The sequence below is a fragment of the Strongylocentrotus purpuratus genome, unplaced genomic scaffold (genome assembly GCF_000002235.5).
Source record: "Strongylocentrotus purpuratus isolate Spur 01 unplaced genomic scaffold, Spur_5.0 spur5_scaffold_19, whole genome shotgun sequence".
NCBI classification, from domain to species: domain Eukaryota; kingdom Metazoa; phylum Echinodermata; class Echinoidea; order Camarodonta; family Strongylocentrotidae; genus Strongylocentrotus; species Strongylocentrotus purpuratus.
Genome location: NW_022145604.1, coordinates 16,662,473 through 16,687,950, shown reverse-complemented (window position 1 = coordinate 16,687,950; position 25,478 = coordinate 16,662,473). Strand labels below are relative to the sequence as shown.

The following is a 25,478-nucleotide window of genomic DNA, read 5'->3' as shown; positions in this document are numbered from 1 at the left end:
TCAAAATACAAGGGGGCGGTGCGGGTGGGCGATTTGCCCCCATGAGCTTCAAAATCACCTCCGTCAGATTGCTCACGGGGGCGATTGCAAAATAAAAATCGCCCCCGTGGAATTATAAAATAAAGATTATCTTTTCTGTTACAACTTTCACACAATATTGAGTTTCAACTTTCAAACCTTAAACCAATGAAATGGAACTATGGAAATTAGGTTAGCGTGCAGGATTTCTCGCTCAAATTTTTCGGTGTCTAGAGGCTGCCATATTGTAAACAAATGAACGCTTTTTGCCGCAGAATTGTGCTTATATCTCCCATCTCCACATCTCTACGAGTATTACAGATACAAACAACGGAGCTCGCAGTGCACTGCAGTCGTCAGCACTGGCTATACTAGCTGTGCCGGTAGTATACTGGTGTGCACGCTGCCGCCGCATATCTGCTGGAGCTTGATAGAGGACCAAAACGTGGAGAAGTTTTTTGTCGTGAAAATGGTGAATCCTCTCAAATCTGGTGATTCCAAAAGACCAGCAAATAATGAACCTCGACCAGTAAATCAACCAAAAGCTAAATTTAGTAAAAGGAAACCAGTTGGCGAGGAGGCGACTGTACGGGCTTGGACCAGAAATTTTGTAAAGGGGGAGGAGATTTGACCATTAGCTGCATGTTATAACTTGTAATGTTGTAAGAGGGAAAAAATGCAGATAATGATGAAATAGCAAATAATTTAGAAGTGTCATGGGTACCACCAATCCAATGGAAATTTGTATTGAAAAAAGAGCCCCCGTCAGTACTAAAAAGAGCCCCCGTAAGAAGGCTCACAGGGGCTCTTTTTTATTTGGAAGGGCCCCTGTGGACAAAAAATTGATTTGAGCCCTGCCTCACAAGGCCCATATTGCCCTCGTCTTTGACTCGGGGCAGTATGAGTCTTGTTTGGGCAATATATGTGGTATCTCCCTCAAGGCCAGTCAAAAAAAAATATATATCAATATATGGATCAAATTTTGTGTTTAGTTCCAAAGAGCACTAAATCCATCATTTGTTTATGGTGGGTGTAATTTTATTTAGGGTAGATCCATTTTATTAATTTACCTTAAATGGGTATTGTACAGGGTCAATGGAGATATTGTCTCATTCTATCTTCCATAGATCCATAATGATTGATGCTATACACAGTTGAAACTTGACGTATAAATAGACCATAATGGGAGGAGCATTTCATAAGATAATACGAAATCGTGAAAATGTGCTCTTCATGATATAAATTAGAATATACATATCACCTAATTTGCCAAGGGCCGAATTCAAGGCTAGTTATTATTATGATTGGTACTGTTATAGTTTTTATGGTACGTCTAGTGAATGCGAAAGTTTTTGCTTTTACAGCATTATGAAATTTGTGTCATCTCTAACTTTTTTATAATCCCACAACAGATAGATGAATGCATGGACTGGACTTCGGGGGATAGTGTTCAGACCGATGTCAAGCATGAACATAAACCGGACAAGCCTAATGATGTCATTAAGCCCAGCAAGCTGGAGGTCAGTCTTTATCATATTTCTCTAGCTATACCGGTAGTATCAAATTATTTTTTGTTAACATTGTTAGAGAATAGATTATGGGTTATAATACAGTCAAACCTGCTCTAGTGACCACCTGTCCACAAAGACCACATTTTTTGTTTCCCTTGAAAATGGTTTCTCATGAAAATATGTATTATTAAAAGGAACCTGTCTAAAAAGACAACTTTTTTTTCCCTTGGGCAATCGCTATAGACAGGTTTGACTGTATTGATAATATGGATCATTTAGGCGTGCTAAAAAGAAAATGTATCATCGTGCTTACAAAAATACAGAAAGAAGATACATGAAATGCCGGTACATAAAATCATGAAAATAGGTAAATCATTAAAGGTCCAGTCCGAATAATTTGCTTTTAATAGATGCAGAAAAACAAGAGAAACACAGCACGCCAAAATTTGAGTAAAGTCGACTTTGTTGCCCCTTTGGAGATCTAAAAACAATAATTATCGGCAAGGTGTTGTTGCCCCTACGGAGATCTAAAAACAGTAATTATCGGCAAAGTTTTGTTGCCCCTACAGAGATCTAAAGACAGAAATTATCGGCAAGGTTTTGTTGCCCCTACGGAGATCTAAAAACAATAATTATCAGCAAGGTTTTGATGCCCCTACGGAGATCTAAAAACAATAATTATCGGCAAGGTTTTGTTGCCCCTATGGAGATCTAAAAACAATAATTATCGGCAAGATTTTTTCTCCCCATGGAGATCTAAAAAACAATATTTGTCGGCAAGACTTTGTTGCCCCTTCGGTGATAAAAACAATAATTATCGGCAAGGTTTTGTTGCCCCTACCAAGATTTAAAAACAATAATTATTAGCAAGATTTTTTCTCCCCATGGAGATCTAAAAAACAATATTTGTCGGCAAGACTTTGTTGCCCCTTCGGAGATAAAAACAATAATTATCGGCAAGGTTTTGTTGCCCCTACGAAGATTTAAAAACAATAATTATCAGCAAGGGTTTTGCTGCCCCTACAGAGGTCTAAAAACAATAATTATCGGCAAGGATTTGTTGCCCCTACGGAGATCTAAAAACAATGATTATCAGCAAGGTTTTGTTGCCCCTTTGGAGATCTAAAAACAATAATTATCGGCAAGGTGTTGTTGCCCCTACGGAGATCTAAAAACAGTAATTATCGGCAAAGTTTTGTTGCCCCTACAGAGATCTAAAGACAGAAATTATCGGCAAGGTTTTGTTGCCCCTACGGAGATCTAAAAACAATAATTATCAGCAAGGTTTTGATGCCCCTACGGAGATCTAAAAACAATAATTATCGGCAAGGTTTTGTTGCCCCTATGGAGATCTAAAAACAATAATTATCGGCAAGGTTTTGTTGCCCCTACGGAGATCTAAAAACAATAATTATCAGCAAGGTTTTGATGCCCCTACGGAGATCTAAAAACAATAATTATCGGCAAGGTTTTGTTGCCCCTATGGAGATCTAAAAACAATAATTATCGGCAAGATTTTTTCTCCCCATGGAGATCTAAAAAACAATATTTGTCGGCAAGACTTTGTTGCCCCTTCGGTGATAAAAACAATAATTATCGGCAAGGTTTTGTTGCCCCTACGAAGATTTAAAAACAATAATTATTAGCAAGATTTTTTCTCCCCATGGAGATCTAAAAAACAATATTTGTCGGCAAGACTTTGTTGCCCCTTCGGAGATAAAAACAATAATTATCGGCAAGGTTTTGTTGCCCCTACGAAGATTTAAAAACAATAATTATCAGCAAGGGTTTTGCTGCCCCTACAGAGGTCTAAAAACAATAATTATCGGCAAGGATTTGTTGCCCCTACGGAGATCTAAAAACAATGATTATCAGCAAGGTTTTGTTGCCCCTTTGGAGATCTAAAAACAATAATTATCGGCAAGGTGTTGTTGCCCCTACGGAGATCTAAAAACAGTAATTATCGGCAAAGTTTTGTTGCCCCTACAGAGATCTAAAGACAGAAATTATCGGCAAGGTTTTGTTGCCCCTACGGAGATCTAAAAACAATAATTATCAGCAAGGTTTTGATGCCCCTACGGAGATCTAAAAACAATAATTATCGGCAAGGTTTTGTTGCCCCTATGGAGATCTAAAAACAATAATTATCGGCAAGGTTTTGTTGCCCCTACGGAGATCTAAAAACAATAATTATTAGCAAGATTTTTTCTCCCCATGGAGATCTAAAAAACAATATTTGTCGGCAAGACTTTGTTGCCCCTTCGGAGATAAAAACAATAATTATCGGCAAGGTTTTGTTGCCCCTACGAAGATTTAAAAACAATAATTATCAGCAAGGGTTTTGCTGCCCCTACAGAGGTCTAAAAACAATAATTATCGGCAAGGATTTGTTGCCCCTACGGAGATCTAAAAACAATGATTATCAGCAAGGTTTTGTTGCCCCTACGGAGATCTAAAAACAATAATTATCGGTAAGGTTTTGTTGCCCCTACAGAGATCTAAAAACAATAATTATCAGCAAGGTTTTGTTGCCCCTCTGGAGATCCGAAAACAGTAATTATCGGCAAAGTTTTGTTGCCCCTACGAAGATCTAAAAACAGAAATTATCGGCAAGGTTTTGTTGCCCCTACGGAGATCTAAAAACAATAATTATCGGCAAGGTTTTGATGCCCCTACGGAGATCTAAAAACAATAATTATTAGCAAGGTTTTGTTGCCCCTACGGAGATCTAAAAACAATAATTATTAGCAAGATTTTTTTTCCCATGGAGATCTTAAAAACAATATTTGTCGGCAAGACTTTGTTGCCCCTTCGGAGATAAAAACAATAATTATCGGCAAGGTTTTATTGCCCCTACGAAGATTTAAAAACAATAATTATCAGCAAGGTTTTGTTGCCCCTACGGAGATCCGAAAACAGTAATTATCGGCAAAGTTTTGTTGCCCCTACGAAGATCTAAAAACAGAAATTATCGGCAAGGTTTTGTTGCCCCTACGGAGATCTAAAAACAATAATTATCGGCAAGGTTTTGATGCCCCTACGGAGATCTAAAAACAATAATTATTAGCAAGGTTTTGTTGCCCCTACGGAGATCTAAAAACAATAATTATCGGCAAGGTTTTGTTGCCCCTCTGGAGATCTAAATACAATAATTATCGGCAAGGTTTTGTTGCCCCTCCGGAGATCTAAAAACAATAATTATCGGCAAGGTTTTGTTGCCCCTCTGGAGATCTAAAAACAATAATTATCGGCAATGTTATTGTTGCCCCTACAGAGATCTGAAAAATAATATTTGCCGGCAAGACTTTGTTGCCCCTTCGGAGATCTAAAAACAATAATTATCGGCAAGGTTTTGTTGCCCCTACAGATATCTAAAAACAATGGCCCAAATTCACAAAGCAAGGTTTGAGCTCAAACCTCCTTTTGTTTCGCCAAACCTCCCTTTGTTATTTACAAACCAGGTTTGTAAATAACAAAAGGAGGTTTGGCGAAACAAAAGGAGGTTTGAGGTCAAACCTTGGTCTGAGCTCAAACCTTGCTTTGTGAATTCGGGCCAACGTATTTGTCGGCAAGGTTTTGTTGCCCCTACGGAGATCTAAAAACTATAATTATTGGCAAGACTTTGTTGTCCATATCGGCAATGAAGTCTCAAAAGCAAAAAACAAGACATGTGTAAGAAACTGAACGAAAATAACGGTTAAATCCCAGGTCGAAATTCCATTAGGATATCCGATCCTATTGGACCATCAGAAACCATTAGAGCTATTGGTGTCTAATGGTTTCAATAGGGAAAGTGAAATGATGGACCCACAGAAACCATTAGAAAATATCTATTGGACCAACACAAACCCACAGAAAGAAATGCTGATGGACCAACAGAAAGCTTCTATTGGACCAGCATCCACCCATGTCTTCTATGGGTTTTTGTTGGTCCATTAGATATTTTCTTCTATGATGGGTTTCTGTTGGTCCATTAGATATTTTCTATGGGTTCCTGTTGGTCCATTAGAGATCTTTCTATGGGTTTCTAATGGTCCCATATTCTGAATTCCCTATTGAAACCAATAGTCCAATGGCTTCTATTGGTAAATCAATAATGATAAATCAAAAACGATTTTAGCAACTGTCCACCATAAAAAGTATATTCTAATCTCAATTGCATTAACTCCATCACATAGATCACTTAAAGTGAGTTTAAGAATATCTTTTTTTTTAACTGAAGGCTTGTACTATTCTATATAATAAACATACATGAATTGTTTTTTTGGTTAGTAATCATTATAATCAATATATCTTTTGCTAAAATGTGATTGAAATTGTAACATTATTAAACAAATAATCTATTGGTCATTAGTTGCCGAAAGAAAATAAAAATCACAAAATTGATGTACATTGTCATAAGTTGCTTAACAAATTATGATAAATGTAATTTTCTGTGAACACGTATAAAGTAATCATGAATATGCATGAGATAGATTTAGCTGTTGGTTTCTATTGGTTTCTATTGGACCTATTTGTTTCTATTGGTCCCATTGGGTTCTATTGGTCTCATTGGTTTTCTATTGGTCCTATCGGTCCTATTGGTCCTATTGGTCCTATCGGTTCTATTGGTTTCTATTGGTCTTATTGGTTTCTATTGGTCCTATTGGTTTCTATTGGTCCTATTGGTTCTATTGGTTTCTATTGGTCTTATTGGTTTGTATTGGTCCTATTGGTTTCTATTGCTATTGGTTTCTATTGGTTTCTATTGGTTTCTGATGGTTTGAATGGTCTCTATTGGATTCAATTCTATGGGTCCAACAGAAACCAATAGACTCCAACAGACACCATTAGAGACCAATAGAATTTTTCTAATGGTCTCTATTGGTCTCTATGGGATTTTCGACCTGGGATGGAGCGAGAAATGCTTAACGGTTTTGATGAATGCGGTCGTTTAACCGTCGATTAAACGTTTTGACTCAGGCCTACTTACCAGTACTCTACTGTATTTTTAACCTAGGATCAAGTTCATGCACTGGATACTACCCTTGGTCCTAAGCCAGCCCTGACAGCTGTTGACAGCCAGTGTCCAGAGCCACCATCCGGACCCATTGACAGGGAAGCTAGTGATTCAACGCCCCAAGCTGTAGATGACAAGGGTCAGGGGCCAGAACCTGGAGCTGTCAATGGACAGGGTCTATCAAAGAACAAGAATGAAATGAATGGGATACTCATGGCAGGTATGTCCAAATCAGTGAATGTATGAGATAATATACATATTAGTCAGTTTGGACAGTTCCTATATACATTTACTCACAAATTATTCATTAGTCATTAGAACAAGCACAAGCTGCTAAAAGTAAATCAGCAAAAACAAAGATATAGCATCTAGCAAACAAAGATATGGCATCTAGCAAAAACAAATTATGTGTTCATCATAAATCTTACACAGAAACGCATTCGTCACACCTGATTTTTTCCTGATTTTTTTCGTTTGGATTTATTTTCCTGATTTTTCTTGATTTTCTGTTTATTTACTTCTTTTTTTTTTTAATCTTGATTTTTTTTTTCTCCAAACATGGATATTCCCTGAGATCGATGTTAATCCAGTTTAAAATAATTAGAGAGGTGAGCTAGGTGCCATTTGTTCTTGACTTGCTTGGAAGCCTCCATGAAAATTGATTCCATGATTTCATGAACATGATGCAGTATTTCTCTCAATAGATTAGGACAGTTTTGTACAATGATCCTTATCTGCTGTTGTGCTGATTGTATATATAAATTGGCATATTTTGGGGTATTTCTTCAGTTTTTTATCCGATGGTCTGAGTATTACTTCCCCATATGTTCATACACAAAGCGTACATGTACATGACTGTTGGAAAGATATTAGGGCTTTCCCACTCCACTTAATAGTATTGCACCATGCACCTGCCGGCACACACACACTCATCAGTCTGCAAGAATCTTCAACTGTGAAGGAGGTAGACTTTAACCCAAAGAAGAAGAAGAAGAATTCAAAAATATTGTGAAGTGGTGAATAGTATCCACTTTATATATCAACAGAAAACTATTGAAACTTGGCAAATAACTAAGTTCGCTGATTCTCCTCGGTTAAGTGTAGTAATCAAGACATACATACATGTATAAGCCATGCAGTTTACAATTATCAGAAATTCAGCAATTTTCAAAGTGATGCTTGTGGGCACTTAATGAATAACTTTTGTGTTCATTAAAAAAAATTGTTTTTTTAAACCAAAATGTCCTTCGCTTGTGTATGATAAATTGCAAGACTAATGCAGAGATGAAAACTGATTCCATGATTTCATAAACATGTATCCAGTATTTCTCTCAATAGATTTGGACAGTTTTGTACAAATGATCGCTATCTGCTGTTGTGCTGATTCAAACTAAAAATTGGCATATTTTGGGGTATTTCTTCATTTTCTATACAATGTTCTAAGTAATACTTCCCCATATGTTCATACGCAAAGCATTTATAGTGTTGGAAAGATATTAGGGCTTTTCCACTCCACTTGATTCAGACGTACATTCTTTATGAACCCAAGTGTTTTTAGATTCAGTTATTAAAGGTACAAGTCTTTTCTTTCTAATGAAGAATGTTATGGTTAGTGTTCAATTGGTGCTATTGTAATGCAGCTTTGTAAAGATGCTGATAGAAACACTTATTCAACATTCTTCTCATTAATACAGGTCGGAAAGGGTCTCCACTGCCAAGAAGGAGGAAGAGGGAGATGCCTTATGAAGGGCAAGTGCCTGCAATGCCTATCAATATCTCAAGTACAATCAACCTTGGTCCAAAGCCAGACCCGCCATCTGTTGACAAGCAGTGTCCAGAGCCACCATCTGCACCCATTGACAGGGAAGCTAGTGATTCAAAGCCCCAGGCTGTAGATGACGAGGGTCCAGAGCCAGAAGCTACAGCTGTCAATGGACAGGGTCCATCAAAAAACAAGGATGAAATGAATGGGATACTCATGGCAGGTATGTCCAAATCAGTGAATGTATGAGATAATATACATATTAGTCAGTTTGGACAGTTCCTATATACATGTACTCACAAATTATTCATTACTCATTAGAACAAGCACAATTAAGCTGCTAAAAGTATAAACAGAAACACCAAAGATATGGCATCTGGCGATTTTTCTTTTATGTGTTTGTAGCTTCGTTTCCAAGAAACCTTCTACAGGGTAATGATTAACGTAGTAAACGCACTAAACTGAATCATTCACACAAGACGCAGTCTCTGCAGTATAAACTAGCTCGTGCCTTTATTCAAGTCTAAACATCGACGACAGTCTCAATAAATCCAGAACAAATGTAGAAACGTGTAGTGGTAGTGATGTCGATAGTATAGTCGCGATAGTGGATAGTGTCGTGGCAATAGTGTCGTCGATCGTACTGATAGTGTGGTTTACTGTTAAGACACAAATAAACAGTATAATAAGTCAACAATAGATACATCATCATACAGTGAATATAATGCAATAATCATGTTGTTAATAATAGTTATGCTATTACATAACTCCTGATATAAACTTCCTAATATTCAAGTAATGTACATGCATCTTTGTAGAAATGCAACAAGTTCCAATGATCATTAAATCCCTCTTAATATCCCTTAGCTCAAGCTATCACTGCCAATTAAACATGCAATACATATATACAGTCTAAAGTTTTGCCTAACTGTAAGACAAAGAAACAAAGCACTAATCAGTGCAGTGCGCTTGAGTGCACAGTGCCCTAATTTGGCTGCACTCTCTGGGTCTTGCATTTACCCCTCACACACACCCTACTAAACTACATGTATATCAATCATACATGCTCTGCACACAGCTGTGTGTGTGTGCGTACACTAGAGGCTATTCCTTGGTGAACAGAAACTTTCCAAACTCCAAACTAACTTTAACTCTTCTATATACAACTTTCCTCCTATTAATATAGCAATCAACTACTGGGTATGGAACTACAATTATTACTGTTTCAATTATATGTACAAACTCATTATAACTTGAGTAAGAATGACTTATAGAGCAACATATATTCTGGTAATATATCAGCTAGCGAATACATGCTACAGTATACTAGCATTGTATTATATACAACATAATGAACTAAGAACAAAGGATTGGCACACAAATTACTTTCTTCTTACAGGTTTGTCTCCTGTTTCTCACAATGTATGTAACCTAGATTCAGTATACAAGAATATATGAACAAGCAATATATTGACTTAATTACCAACTGTTAAATATCCCGGTTCTAATAGATGATTACAATGAAAGATCGATCCTCCAAACTTTCACACAATTCTAAATTGAGTTGCTAACTCCTTTCCTGTGTAATTCGGTCTGCACTGTAGGATGTTGCATGCATCCCATGAGATGCTCTACAAGCCAAGTTTATGCAAATTAGCCCTAAACAAACACCCCACTGGACCCTGGGCTGTTCCATGAACAAACAGGGGAACTCTGTTACATAATCTCAGAGGGAAAGGAGAACTTGTTTGTGAATACATGATTCAATTTCAATATAACATGCTTATGACGCTACAGTGTTCATCATAAATCTTACACAGAAATGCATAGGTCAGGCCTGATTTTTTTTCCCGATCTTTTCGTTTGGATATATTTCCCTGATTTTTCATGTTTTCCCTTTTTTTTTCTTCTTTTTTCTTTTAATCTTGATTTTTTTTCTTTCTCCAAACATGGATATTCTCTGAGATCGATGTAAATCTGGTTTAAAAGAAGAGGGGTGAGGTGCAATTTGTTCATGATGATTTGCTTGAAAGCCTCGCCCAAGCTCTTGGATTTCTATTTTTAAAAAAAAATTATTTTTACTGTAACTTTTAAATACATTACATCAATTACAGCTGTTGACAAGCAGTGTCCAGAGCCACCATCAGCACCCATTGACAGGGAAGCTAGTGATTCAAAGCCCCAAGCTGTAGATGACAAGGGTCAGGGGCCAGAACCTGGAGCTGTCAATGGACAGGGTCTATCAAAGAACAAGGATGAAATGAATGGTATGTCCAAATCAGTGAATGTATGAGATAATATACATATTAGTCAGTTTGGACAGTTCCTATATACATGTACTCACAAATTATTCATTAGTCATTAGAACAAGCACAAGCTGCTAAAAGTATAAATCAGCAAAACCAAAGATATGGCATCTAGCAAACAAAAATTATGTGTTCATCATAAATCTTACACAGAAACGCATTCGTCACGCCTGATTTTTTCGTTTTGATTTATTTCCCTGATTTTTCTTGATTTTCCGTTTATTTATGTCTTTTTTTTTTTATCTTGATTTTATTTTTCCAAACATGGATATTCCCTGAGATCGATGTTAATCCAGTTTAAAATAAGAGGGGTGAGCTAGGTGCCATTCGTTCATGACTTGTTTGAAAGCCTCCATGATTTCATTAACATGTATCCAGTATTTCTCTCAATAGATTTGGACAGTTTTGTACAAATGATCGGTATCTGCTGTTAATTGTGCTGATTGTAACTACAAATTGGCATATTTTGGGGTATTTCTGTAGTTTTCTATCCAATGGTCTGAGTATTACTTCCCCATATGTTCATACGCAAAGCATTTAGATATACATCTACATTTAGGGCTGTTGGAAAGATAAGGCATTCCCACTCCACTTTATTCAAACAAACATTCGGTATGAGCCCGAGTGTTTGTAGATTCAGTAACTAAAAATTTTCTAATGAAGAATGTTATGGTTATTGTTCAATTGGTGCTATTGTAATGCAGCTTTTTAAAATTGCTGATGGGAATACTTATTCAACCATCTTCTCATTAATACAGATGGAAAAGGTTCTCCACTGCCAAGACAGAGGAAGAGGGAGATGCCTTACGAAGGACAGGTGCCAGCACTGGGTACTACCCTTGGTCCACAGCCAGCCCTGCCAGTTGTTGACAACCTGTGTTCAGAGCCACCATCTGGAGCCATTCTTCTAATTAATACAGGTCAAAAACGAAAGCGAAACGATTCTCCACAACAAGTGCCTAGGAAGAAGATGAAGATGCATGATGGAGGAAAAGCAACAGGACCGCAGCCAGAGCTTTTGACAACCATGGGTACAGCTTAGAATGATATATCTAAAAATAATATGATAAATAAAAAATGATAAAAATAGGGTGAGGGGTAGATTTTAGGGGACTGTCGCAACAGGAAGTCTTTCCAAAATGTATTTTTTATTTTATATGCTCTTAGTTTAATGTTTTAGGTTCAATATGTTAATCTCACATAAATGGAAGAAGAAAAAAATGTAGTGAAGATTTCCTTTTGCAACAGCCAACCAAGTTGGAAAAAAAAAATTGTTTCAGCTTAGAATGATATATCTAAAAATAATATGATATATAACAAAAAAATGATAAAAATAGGGTATAAGGGTGAGGGGTGGATTTTAGGGGACTGTTGCAAAAGGAAGTCCTTCCAAAATGTATTTTTTATTTCATATGCTCTTAGTTTAATGTTTGAGGTTCAATATGTTAATCTCACATAAATGGAAGAAGAAAAAAATGAAGTGAAGATTTCCTTTTGCAACAGCCAACCAAGTTGGAAAAAATAAATTGTTTCAGCTTAGAATGATATATCTAAAAATAATATTATATATAAAAAAAATGATAAAAATAGGGTATAGGATGAGGGGTGGATTTTAGGGGACTTTTTGAAAATTTTCTATAACGGGCCCCTTCTACAACATTCCGTTAACAGGACTGGTGATTATTGATGTTTTGTTTGAAGTAACTGTATATGAAATGTTTTTCATTGGCTTCAAGCAAAATGATTACAATTATTGAAATTTCTTGAGACAAAACTTCCAAGGGTATGAGATACACTTGTATCCCACACTCAAAGGATTCAATCTACCCACTGCACTTTGAGGATTAACAGATATGCATGACCATATACTGGTACATGTTTGTGGCATCACCAATGCTGTGATCTTAATTCTCAATTTTTCCCAAGTGTTGGTCAAATCATTTAAAGTAAGTTGCTTATAGTGCTATTTATTGAAATCTCCATTACGCAGGCTGAATTAGAATCATCAATATTTATTATAACGGTACTATAGGCCCGTCGTTATAACAAAGGTCACTCGACCTACCATTTTTGCTCAATAATTATAATGATACTATCTAAGATTTATATAGCGCTGGTATACACATACAGTTTCTAAGCGCTTTACAAAACAAATGAAATGAAAATTCACTTATATATGAATGGTGTAACTTAATTCAATCAAAATATGAGGATGTTCAGACATCCCAATGACCGATTATGAGATGATGGTTGCTCGAAAAATGGAATTATTTTTTTAAATCAAGATTTCCATTCGTTGTTTTTTTGCGTAGCTCATGGACCATTTCATTTTGTTGATCAAAATAATGTTGTTGATTTTTTTTTTTGGGGGGGGATGGGCATTGTCATTGGCAATTGCTATAATTAGAAAATGAATGAAATGGTGCGTTATTTACATTTGTCCATATTTTTTTTTTTTTAAGTTTATAGTCTTATTATAATATTATGGTCAGTCATTGGGGGGGGGGGGCACCCGTCTTTAGTCTACTAGATCAGTGTTTTTCAACCATTTTTTTAGTCACAGTAGAAAAAGTTACGCTTCACCACAATCCATCATCAAACTATCCAGTGTGATCGACAGGCGCGGATCTAGGATTTCTTAGGGGAGGGGGCCCACCTTTTTTTTTTATGCTCCCGAAAATTTGAAAATCGCGCCGGCCGAAAAGTCGCTCAGTGGGGGGGGGGGGGGGGGGGGGGTAGTGAGCACATTTTTTTTTTTTTTTGATCCTCAAAAAATTTTTGATTTGCACCCCCCCCCCCCCTTGAGCGCCAGGGGGGGGGGCCCAACCCCCCAAAAAGGTAAAAATCACGTGATTTTACATGATTTTTTTTTCAAGGGGGGGGGGGCCCGGGCCCCCCCCCCCTGGATCCGCCACTGGTGATCGATGTAGCATCTTGCGGTTCCTGACACTTTGTTTCCATGAATTTTACTTTATTCCAAAATGTATATTTAATATAAGTACAATAACCTTGCACTAACCCGGTTAAAATTGTGAGAACAATGACACAAATAAGGTCATTTTGAATATCTGGAAGTTTTGGTCACCAAATGCATGAAAATTTCAAATTTGTAAAAAAATAATGGTCAGGTGACTGATAAAAAAAAAAAAAATGTGAAGTGGTGAAGCTGTTCGTCTAGTTGTCTATTATTTACTAAATAGTAGAGCTCTGAAAAAGTGCTCTTTAATAATTGTTTAAAAAACAACACAATTTCTTGTTCGAGAATGGAACATAACGGGCTGATATCCCTAAAAAATTGTATTGAGTTTAAAACTCGCAATGATGTTGTATGTGCCCTGTTGTAATTATTTTGTTGGTGTACATGATTGTATATGCCTTTGCTATTTCAGCAATAATTTATGTTTAAAGTGTCTGTATGTATGCTTCTTGTTGATCAAACTTTTTAAAATAAATCTGTAAACCCCCCCCCCCCCCCCCTCAAATATAAATTATGTTGAGTTCTACAACATTCCCTCAATGAGAGTGACAATGGTAACATAATTTGCCATTAAAAAGAAAGAAACAAATAGTTAGTTAATTAATTTGCTTATACTGAAAAAGAAAATGTTGTTGGAATGATTTTGTTGATTGACTTTGAAAAAGCATTCAATACTGTTTCTCACCACTTTTTGTATAAAACACTTTCCTTTTTTAAGTTTGGTAGTTCGTTCATAAAGTGGATAAAGATATTGCGTAGTGATGCATACTCTAGTGTTATGGTTAATGGGCAAATAACATTGAGATTTCGTGTAGGAAGGGGATGTAGGCAAGGGGATCCAAATTCTCCATACTTGTTTTTGTTGTGCGCCGAAATTCTTGGGTTGTTAATTTGCAATTCACACTCTGTGAAGGGAATTTCTGTCAGTTGAAAGGAATTTAAGATCCTTCAGTATGCTGATGACACAATATTGTTTCTTGATGGCACAGCTGCTAGTTTCTGTAATGCACTACATGTTTTGGACTTATTTGGAAATTGTAGTGGGCTGAAGATCAATATCCAAAAAACAAACACAATTTGGATTGGGGCCTCAAAATGTAATGAAGATATAGAATTAGAAGGAAGACAAGTGAATTATGTACATAATGATTTTTTCGTTATCTTGGTGCTGACTTTCATGGTGTTATTGACAAAATACCAGATTATAACTATGATAGAATTTTTGACAAAGTAAAACGCCAGATGATTTCTTGGATCAAAAGGAACATTACGGTTCTTGGAAGAGTTACAGTTGCTTAATCATTACTGTTACCACAGTTTAATCATCTTTTTATGGCAATCCCAGATCCTTCAGCTAAGTTAATGAAAACCATAAAAGTTAAGTTCTTTAACTTTATATGAAAGAATAAGCCAGATAAAATTAGTAGGAAACAGGTTGTTGGCACATATGAAGAAGGGGGACTTAAAATGCCAGATATTGAGTTTTTTTAAGATGTCACTAAAGTTAACATAGCTTCGAAGAATGGTTTTAGGAACATGTAAAGATGTTAGTCATTTAATGCAATCGTTTTTAACAAAACCATTTGTAGTAGGGTTTGGTGATGAATATTTTTTGGCATTGTCTAATGAAGTTGCTAATCCTTTTTGGAGACCTGTGTTTCATGCTCTTGTCTATGTTGAGTCGTATAGAGGGAGATGATTGGTTAACTTATCCGTTGTGGAGAAATAAATCTGTATTTTTTTAAATCTTGGTATGAAAAAGGCATCAGATGTATAAATGATTTGATTGATGATAAGGGAAAACTTCTGACTCGTGAGCAATGTGAACAAAAATTCTGCTTGAAACGAAATTATTTGTCTTATTATTCTGTAACTCAAGCTATAAAGTGTTGATATCAAATGCATATTGAAAAATGTGAAAAAAATGTAGTTCCTCTAATGCTGTTAGATATCAAAATATGAGTGCATGACATTAAAGGTTGTCAATATATTTACAAAACTTTTCTGGAAAAAAAATTTTGTGTGAACTCAATATCTGAAATGGGAACGTTTTAAGAAATTTAAAAAATTTAAAAAAGAAATATCTTGGTGTTGGGAAAGATTAGTTTTATTCTGCAAGATGTGAAATTGGAGCAATTGAGTGGTTCGACAATTGAAGGGAAAAAGGAGAGAGTACAGAGATCGTTATATTAAGAAAGAGAGAGACATAGACATAGATTAAGAAAGCAGAAAAAAGAGAGATATAATCGAAGAGATAAAGCAAAATGAAGAGAAGAGATAAGTAGAGAGAACGGGAAATAGAAAGGAGATCACAAAGAGAGATAGAAGATAGATGGATGGATAGAATAGAAAGAGAGAAGAGAGGTATAAAAGGAACAGCAAAGAAAAGAGAGGGAGAGAAAATAAAAAAGAGAGAAGACAGGTATGAATGGACAGCAAATAGAAGAGAGAAAGAGAGAAACGGAAAAGAGGAGAGAGTACAGAGATCGGAAAGAGAGATATATATGATGGAGAAAAAAGAGAAATGATCGAAGAGACAAATCAAAATGAAGAGAAGAGAGAGATAGGGAAATAGAAATAGAAAGAGGATTATACAAAGAGAGATAGAAGGATGGAGAGAGAATAGAAAGAGAGAAGAGAGGTATGATGAAAGGGACAGTAAAGAGAGAGAGAGAGGGATTGTAAAAGGAACAGAAAGAGGTGAGAGAGGGAGAGAAAATAGAAAGAAAGAAGAGAGGTATGATGAAAGGAACCGCAAAGAGAATAGAGAGGGAGAGAAAAATAGAGAGAGAAAAGGGAGGTATGATAAAAGGAACAGCAAAGAAAAGAGAGAGGGAGAGAAAATAGAAAGAGAGAAGAGAGAAACAGAAAAGAGTATATAGTACAGAGATCATTATTATTAAGAAAGAGAGAGTGATAGATATATGGAGAAAGCAGAAAAAAGAGATATGATCGAAGAGACAAAGCAAAATGAAGAGAAGAGAGAGGTAGAGAGATAGGGAGACAGAAATAGAAAGGGGATTGCAAAGAGAGATAGAAGATAGATGGATGGAGAGAATAGAAAGAGAGAAGAGAGGTATGATAAAAGGAACAGCAAAGAGAAAAGAGAGAGAGAGAGAGAGAAAATAGAAAGAAAGAAGAGACGTATGATAAAAAAGGAACAGCAAAGAGAAGATAGAGGGAGAGAGAAAGAATAGAAAGAAAGAAGAGAGGTATGATAAAAGGAACAGCAAAGAAAAGAGAGAGAATAGAAAGAGAGAAGAAAGGCAATGATAAAAGAGACAGCAACGAAAAGAGAAAGAGAGAGTGGTAGAAGGAGCAATAGGATGAAACGAATGAGGAGACAGTTGCGGACATAATTATGTGCTGCCCCCCCCCCCCAAAAAAAAAAGTATATATATATATATATATATATATATATATATATATAATTATGTACTGGGGCCGTATTCTCAAAAAGATGTTATCTTTTATGTTGGTATATAGGCGGAGGGCCAAAGTCAGAAAAGAGGAGTTTGGTTGCCACTGATTCACAAGCACACCTTGTTTATTCGGCCCTTTTGATGAAAAATAATATATTGTAAATGGTATTTCATGGAAGCCTCGAACCACCAAGAGTTTGTTGTCATATGAAAAAATAAAATTGCCTTCATTTCGATACCGATTTTAATTGAATTGGGGTTATTCAACATTACAGTTTTAAGTAAGAAAACAAGATTTTGTGTGACATTTTTTTCAAAAAAATGAATTTTATAAAAATTATTTACCATCATAAAACAAATCGGAGAGGTGTATTTTGTAATTGTTTTGCCCATGTACAGGGACCATGGTATTGTGCCAAGGTGAAGCTTATTTCTCTCTTCAGTGAAAAGTTATAGCAACCCAAGGTTATTGACTAGAGAAGACACTGCATACATGCACAGGCCAATCATGGTTATGGGAAAGGGTTTAGAGATTTTTTCTTACAGACGAGTTTTGACCCGAATAAAATATTTTTCCTTTTGAAAGAAGATTGTAGGATATATCAGAGATACCTGTAGGTTTGGGAAATAGTCCTTCCCCACGTCATAAATGATGGATAAATGCAGCATATTTATGCATGTATTTGGGGGCAAGTGTGGAAGAAATTTTGGAATTATTAAGTCCCCAGAATGACTTAAGTGTAAAAAGCACGAGTACAATATTAAGTTTTGCAACAAATAAAAAAGAGCACATCCTGGCTGGGTTTGAGAGCAAGTCCCCCCCCCCCCCTTCCCTCCAATTTAAAAGAAAAATTGAAATTCCCAAATCCCGATGTGTTTAGAATGCAAATTATTTCTGAATTTTCATAGAAATTAAAGCATTTGACTTGAAGACAGTGCTTATTATAAAGATGGGTGTGGGTTGAATATTTGAATCACCCTGCAGGGGCGTGGTTTGAATTAAGAAACAAATTGTTTTGTTTGTTGTTTTAAACAAAAGATAAAGATTTTATTTATGTAAATGAGAAAATTATTCGAAATACAAGTCCCTAAAATTCGAATTTTCAGACCAAATTAAGGAATATTCAGTATGATTATAATATTTTTCGTCAATTAATTGCTAGGGTAAAATGTTTATCAAATTATTGAGTCGACTATGTGTCCCCTCACCCACCCCTCCCCCAATCCCATTTCTCCCCCCCCCCCCCTCCCTCCCCCCCCCCTCCCTCTCTCTCTCTCTCTCTCTCTCTCTCTCTCTCTATCTAGCGCGCTATCTCTCTCCTCTCTCTCTCTCTCTTTCTCTCTCTCTCTCTCTCTTCTCTCTCTCTCTCTCTCTCACTCCCTCAGGCAGGCTCTCTCTAGTGGAGTAGCCAACATTAATTTGTTGTTGTTTAAGCGGCTGTCCAAATTTAGAAAGGCGAGTTAAAGCATTTACATAATGTCACCATGCACTTTCTGCATAATATATAGACGAATCCAAGGTGACCAAAACGGTAATGCCCCCCCCCCCTCCCTTAAAGAAATAGAATAACCATGAATGATTAAAAAAAAATATAGGGGTAAACTAATAAAAGGCTGTGAACCACCCCCCCCCCCCCCCCCCCACCTTTACCGAAACTTCAAGAGGGCTAGGGCGATTTCCACTAGAGAAACAAATCTGAGATGAAAAGGGGAAATTCATTCCCCGCCACGCCCACCCCTGCGAAACAATGCATTAAGCTCTTGGAATTATGCACCGGCCTGCTTTCATTTTAGAGTATAATGAACCGGTATAAGAAGTTTGGGTCTTTATAATTATTTTCCCTCATAATTTAAAATGAACCTGTTTATGAGCGCCCCAGCCCCCAGGCCATGCCCCAACTGGATTGACATCTAGCCAGTATACTTTGGTTGGTAGCCTGAAAATGTGACGCCTTTTCCTTTAATTGCCTGTGAGAGATTACTGGCTGGAATGCTCCCAAGGGGGCGGAGATTGTGCACACGGTGTGTGCGGACAATAGTCTATCTGTAAAGCGCTTATAAAAGCGGAATAATAATAATTATTATTAATACTGATTTGTACCCTCTCCAAGGGGCGGATCCAGCTGGCGGCAAGGGTTTATTTAGCGGCGAAAGAGCCAGCCGGTGAATAAACGGGAAGAGGGGGGGGGGGGGAGTGCCCACTATTTTTTTAAAACTCAAAACCCAGCCCCCCCCCCCCCCCTCCCTCCCTCCCTTGAGCAGAAACACAATACTTTTTTTTTTGCCACGGCCCGTCTTCTTTTTTTAACAAAAAAAGGTAAAATTTATGTATTTTTACCTGTTTTTTTTGCAAAAGGGAGGGGGTCCGCCCCCCCCCCCCCCCCCCCCCCCCCCCCCCCCCCCCCCCCCCCCCCCCCCCCCCCGGATCCGCCACTGCCCTCTCCCCAGCAAGAGAATCTTAAATTATGAAAATATGATAGCAGACGACATATATTGTATATTATACGCGCATTATCATCGTAGAGGGAAGAATGAAAAATTCAGATGGCGGCGATTTCAGAGACTGGAGCGCAGGTAATGTGTCTTAAATATCAATTCCATGGAGAATCAGATCCATTTCGAAACCTTTACTATTTAAATTGTATTTGTTTACATGATATCCGTAATGTGTACTGTGAGGTTTCAGAATGATGAAAATAAACAATGGACTCAATCTTGCTGATTATCACATTTACCTTTTTCCAAAAAGCCTTCAAAATTTCTGTCTACATAATTGATGTATGTTTAAGAAACTTTGAAAAGGTTGGGGGCCATGACATGAATCTCTTTATTTTCCTAATAATTTTAGGGTGAATGTTAGCCTAAGGTCAAAAAAGATTTTTTTTGAGGGGGCTACATGTCAGGGATTGAAAACAATTCCACACAAATTGAAGTGGTTATGTGTTAGTTTGATTTTTACCAAATTTGCATGAACTTTAGACAGGTGAAATTCATAATTTGAGGGGAACAGACAAACAGTGCATGAGTGGTCTATATCCGAAGGATTGATAAACTCGCTCAATGTAGGTAGCAGGGTTTGCCGGGACGATACAGTCCACAGTTTCCAAGCTAGGAAATATTACGACTCAACTACCTCAACGGATTAATCTAAACATGGAGTTACTGAACCAGACTAGGTGTAAATATTCAAATTTGACTGAATGCCAAGAATGCAATCAACAACAACAGTGCATGCAGTTTGATTTATTTCTTGGTGTGTCATATTACTTCCAATGAGCAGATGGAAGCATTTTTCTTTTTAATGGTGAACATAATTTTTGTGACATCTTTTCAGAGCGATGTAGCTTTTCTTTGATGCTGTGTCAGACATTGAAACCAGGCAGCTGTGCCTACTGCAAAATTTGTTATGCATCCAAGGAAGAAACAGGTACAAAGAGAAGTGATTTTAGTTCATTTTTTATAATCATGACTTTTTATAATTTATGGAATTAATATTAGCAGTAATATTTAGCACTGATAGGTAAGGAGAAGACTATTATTTACTACAAATCAGTTTCCCAAATTTTCATTTTTATGGACTTTAATTGCTTCTATTTAAGTCGCCTTACAAAAAATTGACAAAGTGAACCTTCTTTATAAAGAACCCTGATTAGAACTTGATAATATTTCTGGTCCCAATTCCTTGTAAGCTAAATTATCTTTGAGTTATTAAGGAAAACAAGATCTTATCTACAGGTAACATTGTAATTTTCTTGGTCCAAAAGAGATTGTTATTAGTTCCACTGTTCAAAAAGTACTATTTTTATAGCATTATCACCTGGACTGTTACTGCCTAAAGAAAATAAAGCAATATCCTAATGCATGTAGTTCATAATTTTTTTATTTTTTTAAGATTTGTGTGTGGAAATATGTGCTCCCTCCCCCCCCCCCCCCAAAAAAAAGGGTAACATTTTGAGAGGGCAAGATGGACTAGCAAAGGGGACATGACCAGATGATAGGACACCCCACCCCCAATAATTGTTGAATTTGTTAATATGTGTTTCATCCATCAAGTATTTAAGCCTGGAGGCCACAGACCCCCACCCTAACCCCATGATGCCAGTGGCCCTTCCATTGTAGGATAGATGCTATGATAAAATATAGGGGAGGGGAGAACATTTCCATACTCCTATATCAAATTATTTTAAACTTGCACTGCATACATTAAGATAGTCTACCTGTAGTTGGATATTCTCTTCTTTATTTTTGTTTTGTTCTTATTTTGAACCTGCCCTACAAACATAAAGATAATAATAAAAACGTAACTTATAAAGCGTCTCTAAGCGCTAGAACAAACAAAATAGACTGATAAACAATAACATATTAAACAAAACAAAAAAGTGCAAATAAACCTACAAATTACAATACATATAAAATACACATCAATGTGAACAGAGTAAGTCAATTACTCTATAAAAAAAAGTAAGTTAATTATCTGATTGTGTTTTTTTTTTTTTTTTTATTCAACAGACAGCACCTGGCTTCATAATCTTCTTAGCTCTCATTGCCTGTGGTGCGATGGACCTCTTACAGACAGATGACATCATCAACTCATAATGACAATACATGATCGGTGCTTTAACCCAGCGACTGCTGAATTCTCTAATTCCCATAGGCTTAACACAGGGACCTCCTGGTACTCGTAGGCAATGGGTTAATTCAGTATTTTGCTTGGTGCCTTTTGTTAAAGACTTAAATGATGAAATCTCATAATAAACTCCTTGGAAGCAAGAAAATGTCATTGTTATATTGGAACCTTGTTGTATGAAGGGCTTTAAAAAAATCATGAAATACAAGGACATAGGACCAGCAAAATTACCTCGTTATAACAAACAGTTTGTTGTACGGTGCCAGGTAAAAATGTCAGAGGAAAAAATGTCAGAGGAAAAAATGTCAGAGGAAAAAATGTCAGAGGTAAAAATGTCAGAGGAAAAAATGTCAGAGGAAAAAATGTCAGAGGTAAAAATGTCAGACGTAAAAATGTCAGAGGTAAAAATGTCAGAGGTAAAAATGTCAGAGCCAAAAATGTCAGAGGTAAAAATGTCAGAGGAAAAAATGTCAGAGGAAAAAATGTCAGATGTAAAAATGTCAGAGGTAAAAATGTCAGAGGAAAAAATGTCTGAGGTAAAAATGTCAGAGGTAAAAATGTCAGAGGTACAAGCAAAAAAAAATGAGTGCCGTCATCATGTCTCAGCACTTTTATTACACAGAATGTCGAGACGTACTGCTACTGCATGGGCTAGTCTATTATATTCCTTTCTTCCATAATGTAAATTTTATAAATGGCTGTGTGTTGTAGTTCGTACATGTCCTGAGGATAATACAATGTGGAAAATAGATTTTGAAATTTATTTTGTTGTGATCAGGCTTGCATATATGTATGAATGTCTAACATTTGTTGATATTTTGAATCGGTTGATGTGTTAATGTTTGTGAAACGGACCGGTTTGGCCGGTGGCAGCCTGCAACCTATCCGCGTGTAACGTTCCAGAGACGAACAAAGTCCAAACGAAGAAATGAAAGTTCTCGACAAAAGTCAAGTGTTAAAGTGAGTAGTGCATTTAGTATAATCACGAGGAATCACGAAAAGTTATTTATAAGGGTTGGGCGCCCCGAACTCTGCTAAAGCTTTAGCACCTCATGGCGGCAAAAGAAGTGGAGTAAGAATAAGAAAATCAAGAAGTCGCTCCGAAAAGTAAAAACTCGCTCCGAAAACTAAAAACCCGCTCCAAAAAGTAAAAGACCGTCTCGATTCAGAAGCTCATCCCAATTTTAAACTCTCCGACAATTATAAATAACGATGTAATTTAAACCGAACCTCTGCAAAGCGCGCGCTTCTCTGGAATGTGATGGTGCGGTTGGCATTTAAAGATAAAGTTGAGTTCTGGTCTTGCGATTGCATTGTGAAAGAAACGGTGTGGAAGCAATCAGAAAAGGTTGATCATCTAGCATAAACATCTAAGTATTGGTATGTAGTGCAAGGTTTTGGAGTCATCAAAATGATAAAATCGTTGGCCCTTTCTTGGTAAAGTAACAAGCACTGTACACAGAAAGATATTGATATGGGACTACACAAACATAATTATGGCATACAAATCGGGCCTCATTTTAAAGCTGTTACTTGTCATATCTGGGATATGAAGTCATTTGAAATAGATTTTCAGGGAATAACTTTTTTCTTTGATGTTCTTCCACACTTGCATAATAAGAATGATAACAAACGCTCACACATTATTGTTCACCTTTCCCCAGAACTCAACCTTCTCTTTAATTGATGTAACATCGGCGGCTTTCTGCGTTGTATCGGAGTAACAAAGCTGCTTATTGATTTTTTCCCAGACTATTTTATACCGCAATAGTAATCTTTTATTGCAACGCGCGCACTTCGGGAATGTGATGGGTTTAGCATTGATAACATGGCTTTCTGCTTTGTTTCAGAGTATCAAAATACCAAGCCCACAAGAAAGTGGAATTGTAGGAAATATGCATTTATTGGAAATTACATATAATAGTAGTCATTGCCACGCAGTTAAAATGTCCAACAATCTTCAAAAGTGAAGGAGAAGTGGGAGGGGGGGAGGTTCATAGATATCTGATCCTATTTTTGGGGCTGTACTGACTTTTCTTTTTATTTAATAATTACACCATGCATGGAGCGACAACTCAGCCTATAAAACATGGCCAAACTTCTCGATTTTAGAAATCTTTTTCCCCAAAAGTTTGCTCAGTGTACCAGTACCATGTGCTTTTACAAAAGCATAATATACCGGTATATAAATATTGAATAAGGCAGACTAATGGGACATGCATGGTTGCTACTCCGAGTTTCACGCCTTGCAAGCGATCATCAGACAAAAAAGCATTCTTACATGATTCCTCTGCAACCTTGGTAAATACACTCAAAATAAGACTTAACTAATACAATACCTGAATACAATATAATAAGAATTACTCATGAGTAATTCTAATTGTATTTTATTAGTTAAGTCTTATTTTAGGGGTATTTGTACCAAGGTTGTAGGATAATCATGTTTAAGAATGCTATCAATTGCCTGATGATTGCTTGCAAGGCGCGAAACTCGGAGTAGAAACCATGTCCCATTAGTCTGCCTGCTCTGCCTCGGCATTGACCACTGTTCGGAAGGATTTATTAGCAAAGCATTATATAAGAGAAAGGGGGAGAGCAGCCGGGCCACCGTGCCCCAGAAGAAGAATACCCCCCCCCCCCCCTCGTCTTCCTTCGGCAATAATCGGGCAAAAAGTCACCATTTGGGGCCGAAAGGTAAATAAATTTAACTGGGAAAGTGGAAAATAAAGCAGCGGTGAAATAACAACTGCAGAATATCCCTCGCTGTTCTTTTTCGATAAGCCTAATATATAACCCGGGTGTAACCACAACAAACTTGCCACATGATTTTGTTTTGAATTTATACCTCTAACATTTAGACCTCTGACATTTTTTCCTCTGACATTTTTACCTCTGACATTTTTACCTCTGACATTTTTTCCTCTGACATTTTTTCCTCTGACATTTTTACCTCTGACATTTTTTCCTCTGACATTTTTTCCTCTGACATTTTTTCCTCTGACATTTTTACCTCTGACATTTTTTCCTCTGACATTTTTTCCTCTGACATTTTTACCTCTGACATTTTTTCCTCTGACATTTTTACCTCTGACATTTTTACCTCTGACATTTTTTCCTCTGACATTTTTACACCCAGCCTGTTGTACATGTACTATTTTCTTTCTATCAAGGTTCCACTGTACTACTTCCATGAATTGTACAAGACAATAAATTTCAAAGAGCTCATTATTTCAAACATTCATAACTTTCTTATTATTGGTCCGATTTACCTCAAACTTTCATCATTCTGTTTCTCTGATTATTCTGCTTTCAGACAAATGAAATTTTTACAAGGGTTGAATTGCCCTTTAAAGGTACTATGTCCCTTTTGCAGCCAACCTCAAATTCTGTAGAACTTTGCAGGAGTTATGAATATGAATATGTCATGTATGTCCTATCTGTGAAATTTAAACGTTAGCAGTGTCCTCATATTCAAATTATGCAAGGAAACCTGTTTACTTGCTAGATTTCACTGTCAGACACTATTGAGTGACTGACTGGCTTTTTTCTTCTTTGGTAATAACATACATGAAAAGAGTTGTAAAGGGTACATGAGCCTTTGTCTACATCAATAACCCACTTCTTGTGATGGCCAAGATTAAACTGATTGAATCTTTGCGCAGCATAAAACGTATGACCGTTCGGTATAATTGTCTGAAAATCAAGACTATTACTTTTGGGCTCTATAGCCCTAAAGTCGATTTGATAACTAATAGTCGTTATTTTCCCACTTGAAGACATTTTCAAGCCCCACCTTTTTTTTAGGGAAGTTCTAAATTAGTATTATCTTTTAAATGCAGTTGGAATTAACTTTTTC

The 25,478-nt window shown here is 36.7% G+C and overlaps 1 protein-coding gene and 2 long non-coding RNA genes across 3 annotated transcripts; 2 read left to right on the top strand and 1 right to left on the bottom strand.

Annotated features, from left to right (window-relative positions):
* The first annotated feature begins 902 nt into the window (after positions 1-902).
* On the top strand, positions 903-13,261 carry LOC105439757 (skin secretory protein xP2-like). Its single transcript, XM_030990432.1, has 5 exons — positions 903-1,538; positions 6,529-6,748; positions 8,223-8,513; positions 10,405-10,557; positions 11,355-13,261. The coding sequence occupies exons 1-5, from the start codon at positions 1,359-1,361 to the stop codon at positions 11,636-11,638; spliced, it is 1,128 nt and encodes a 375-aa protein (XP_030846292.1). The 5' UTR covers positions 903-1,358; the 3' UTR covers positions 11,639-13,261.
* On the bottom strand, positions 8,780-10,106 carry LOC105447338. The gene is made up of 2 exons (XR_004064953.1): positions 9,774-10,106; positions 8,780-8,949 (listed from the first exon to the last, which is right to left on the bottom strand). It is a non-coding gene; the product is annotated as an uncharacterized LOC105447338 (long non-coding RNA).
* A 7,065-nt stretch (positions 13,262-20,326) lies between the features above and the next one.
* On the top strand, positions 20,327-21,808 carry LOC115925917. Its single transcript, XR_004064855.1, has 2 exons — positions 20,327-20,422; positions 21,505-21,808. It is a non-coding gene; the product is annotated as an uncharacterized LOC115925917 (long non-coding RNA).
* Positions 21,809-25,478: the final 3,670 nt, after the last annotated feature.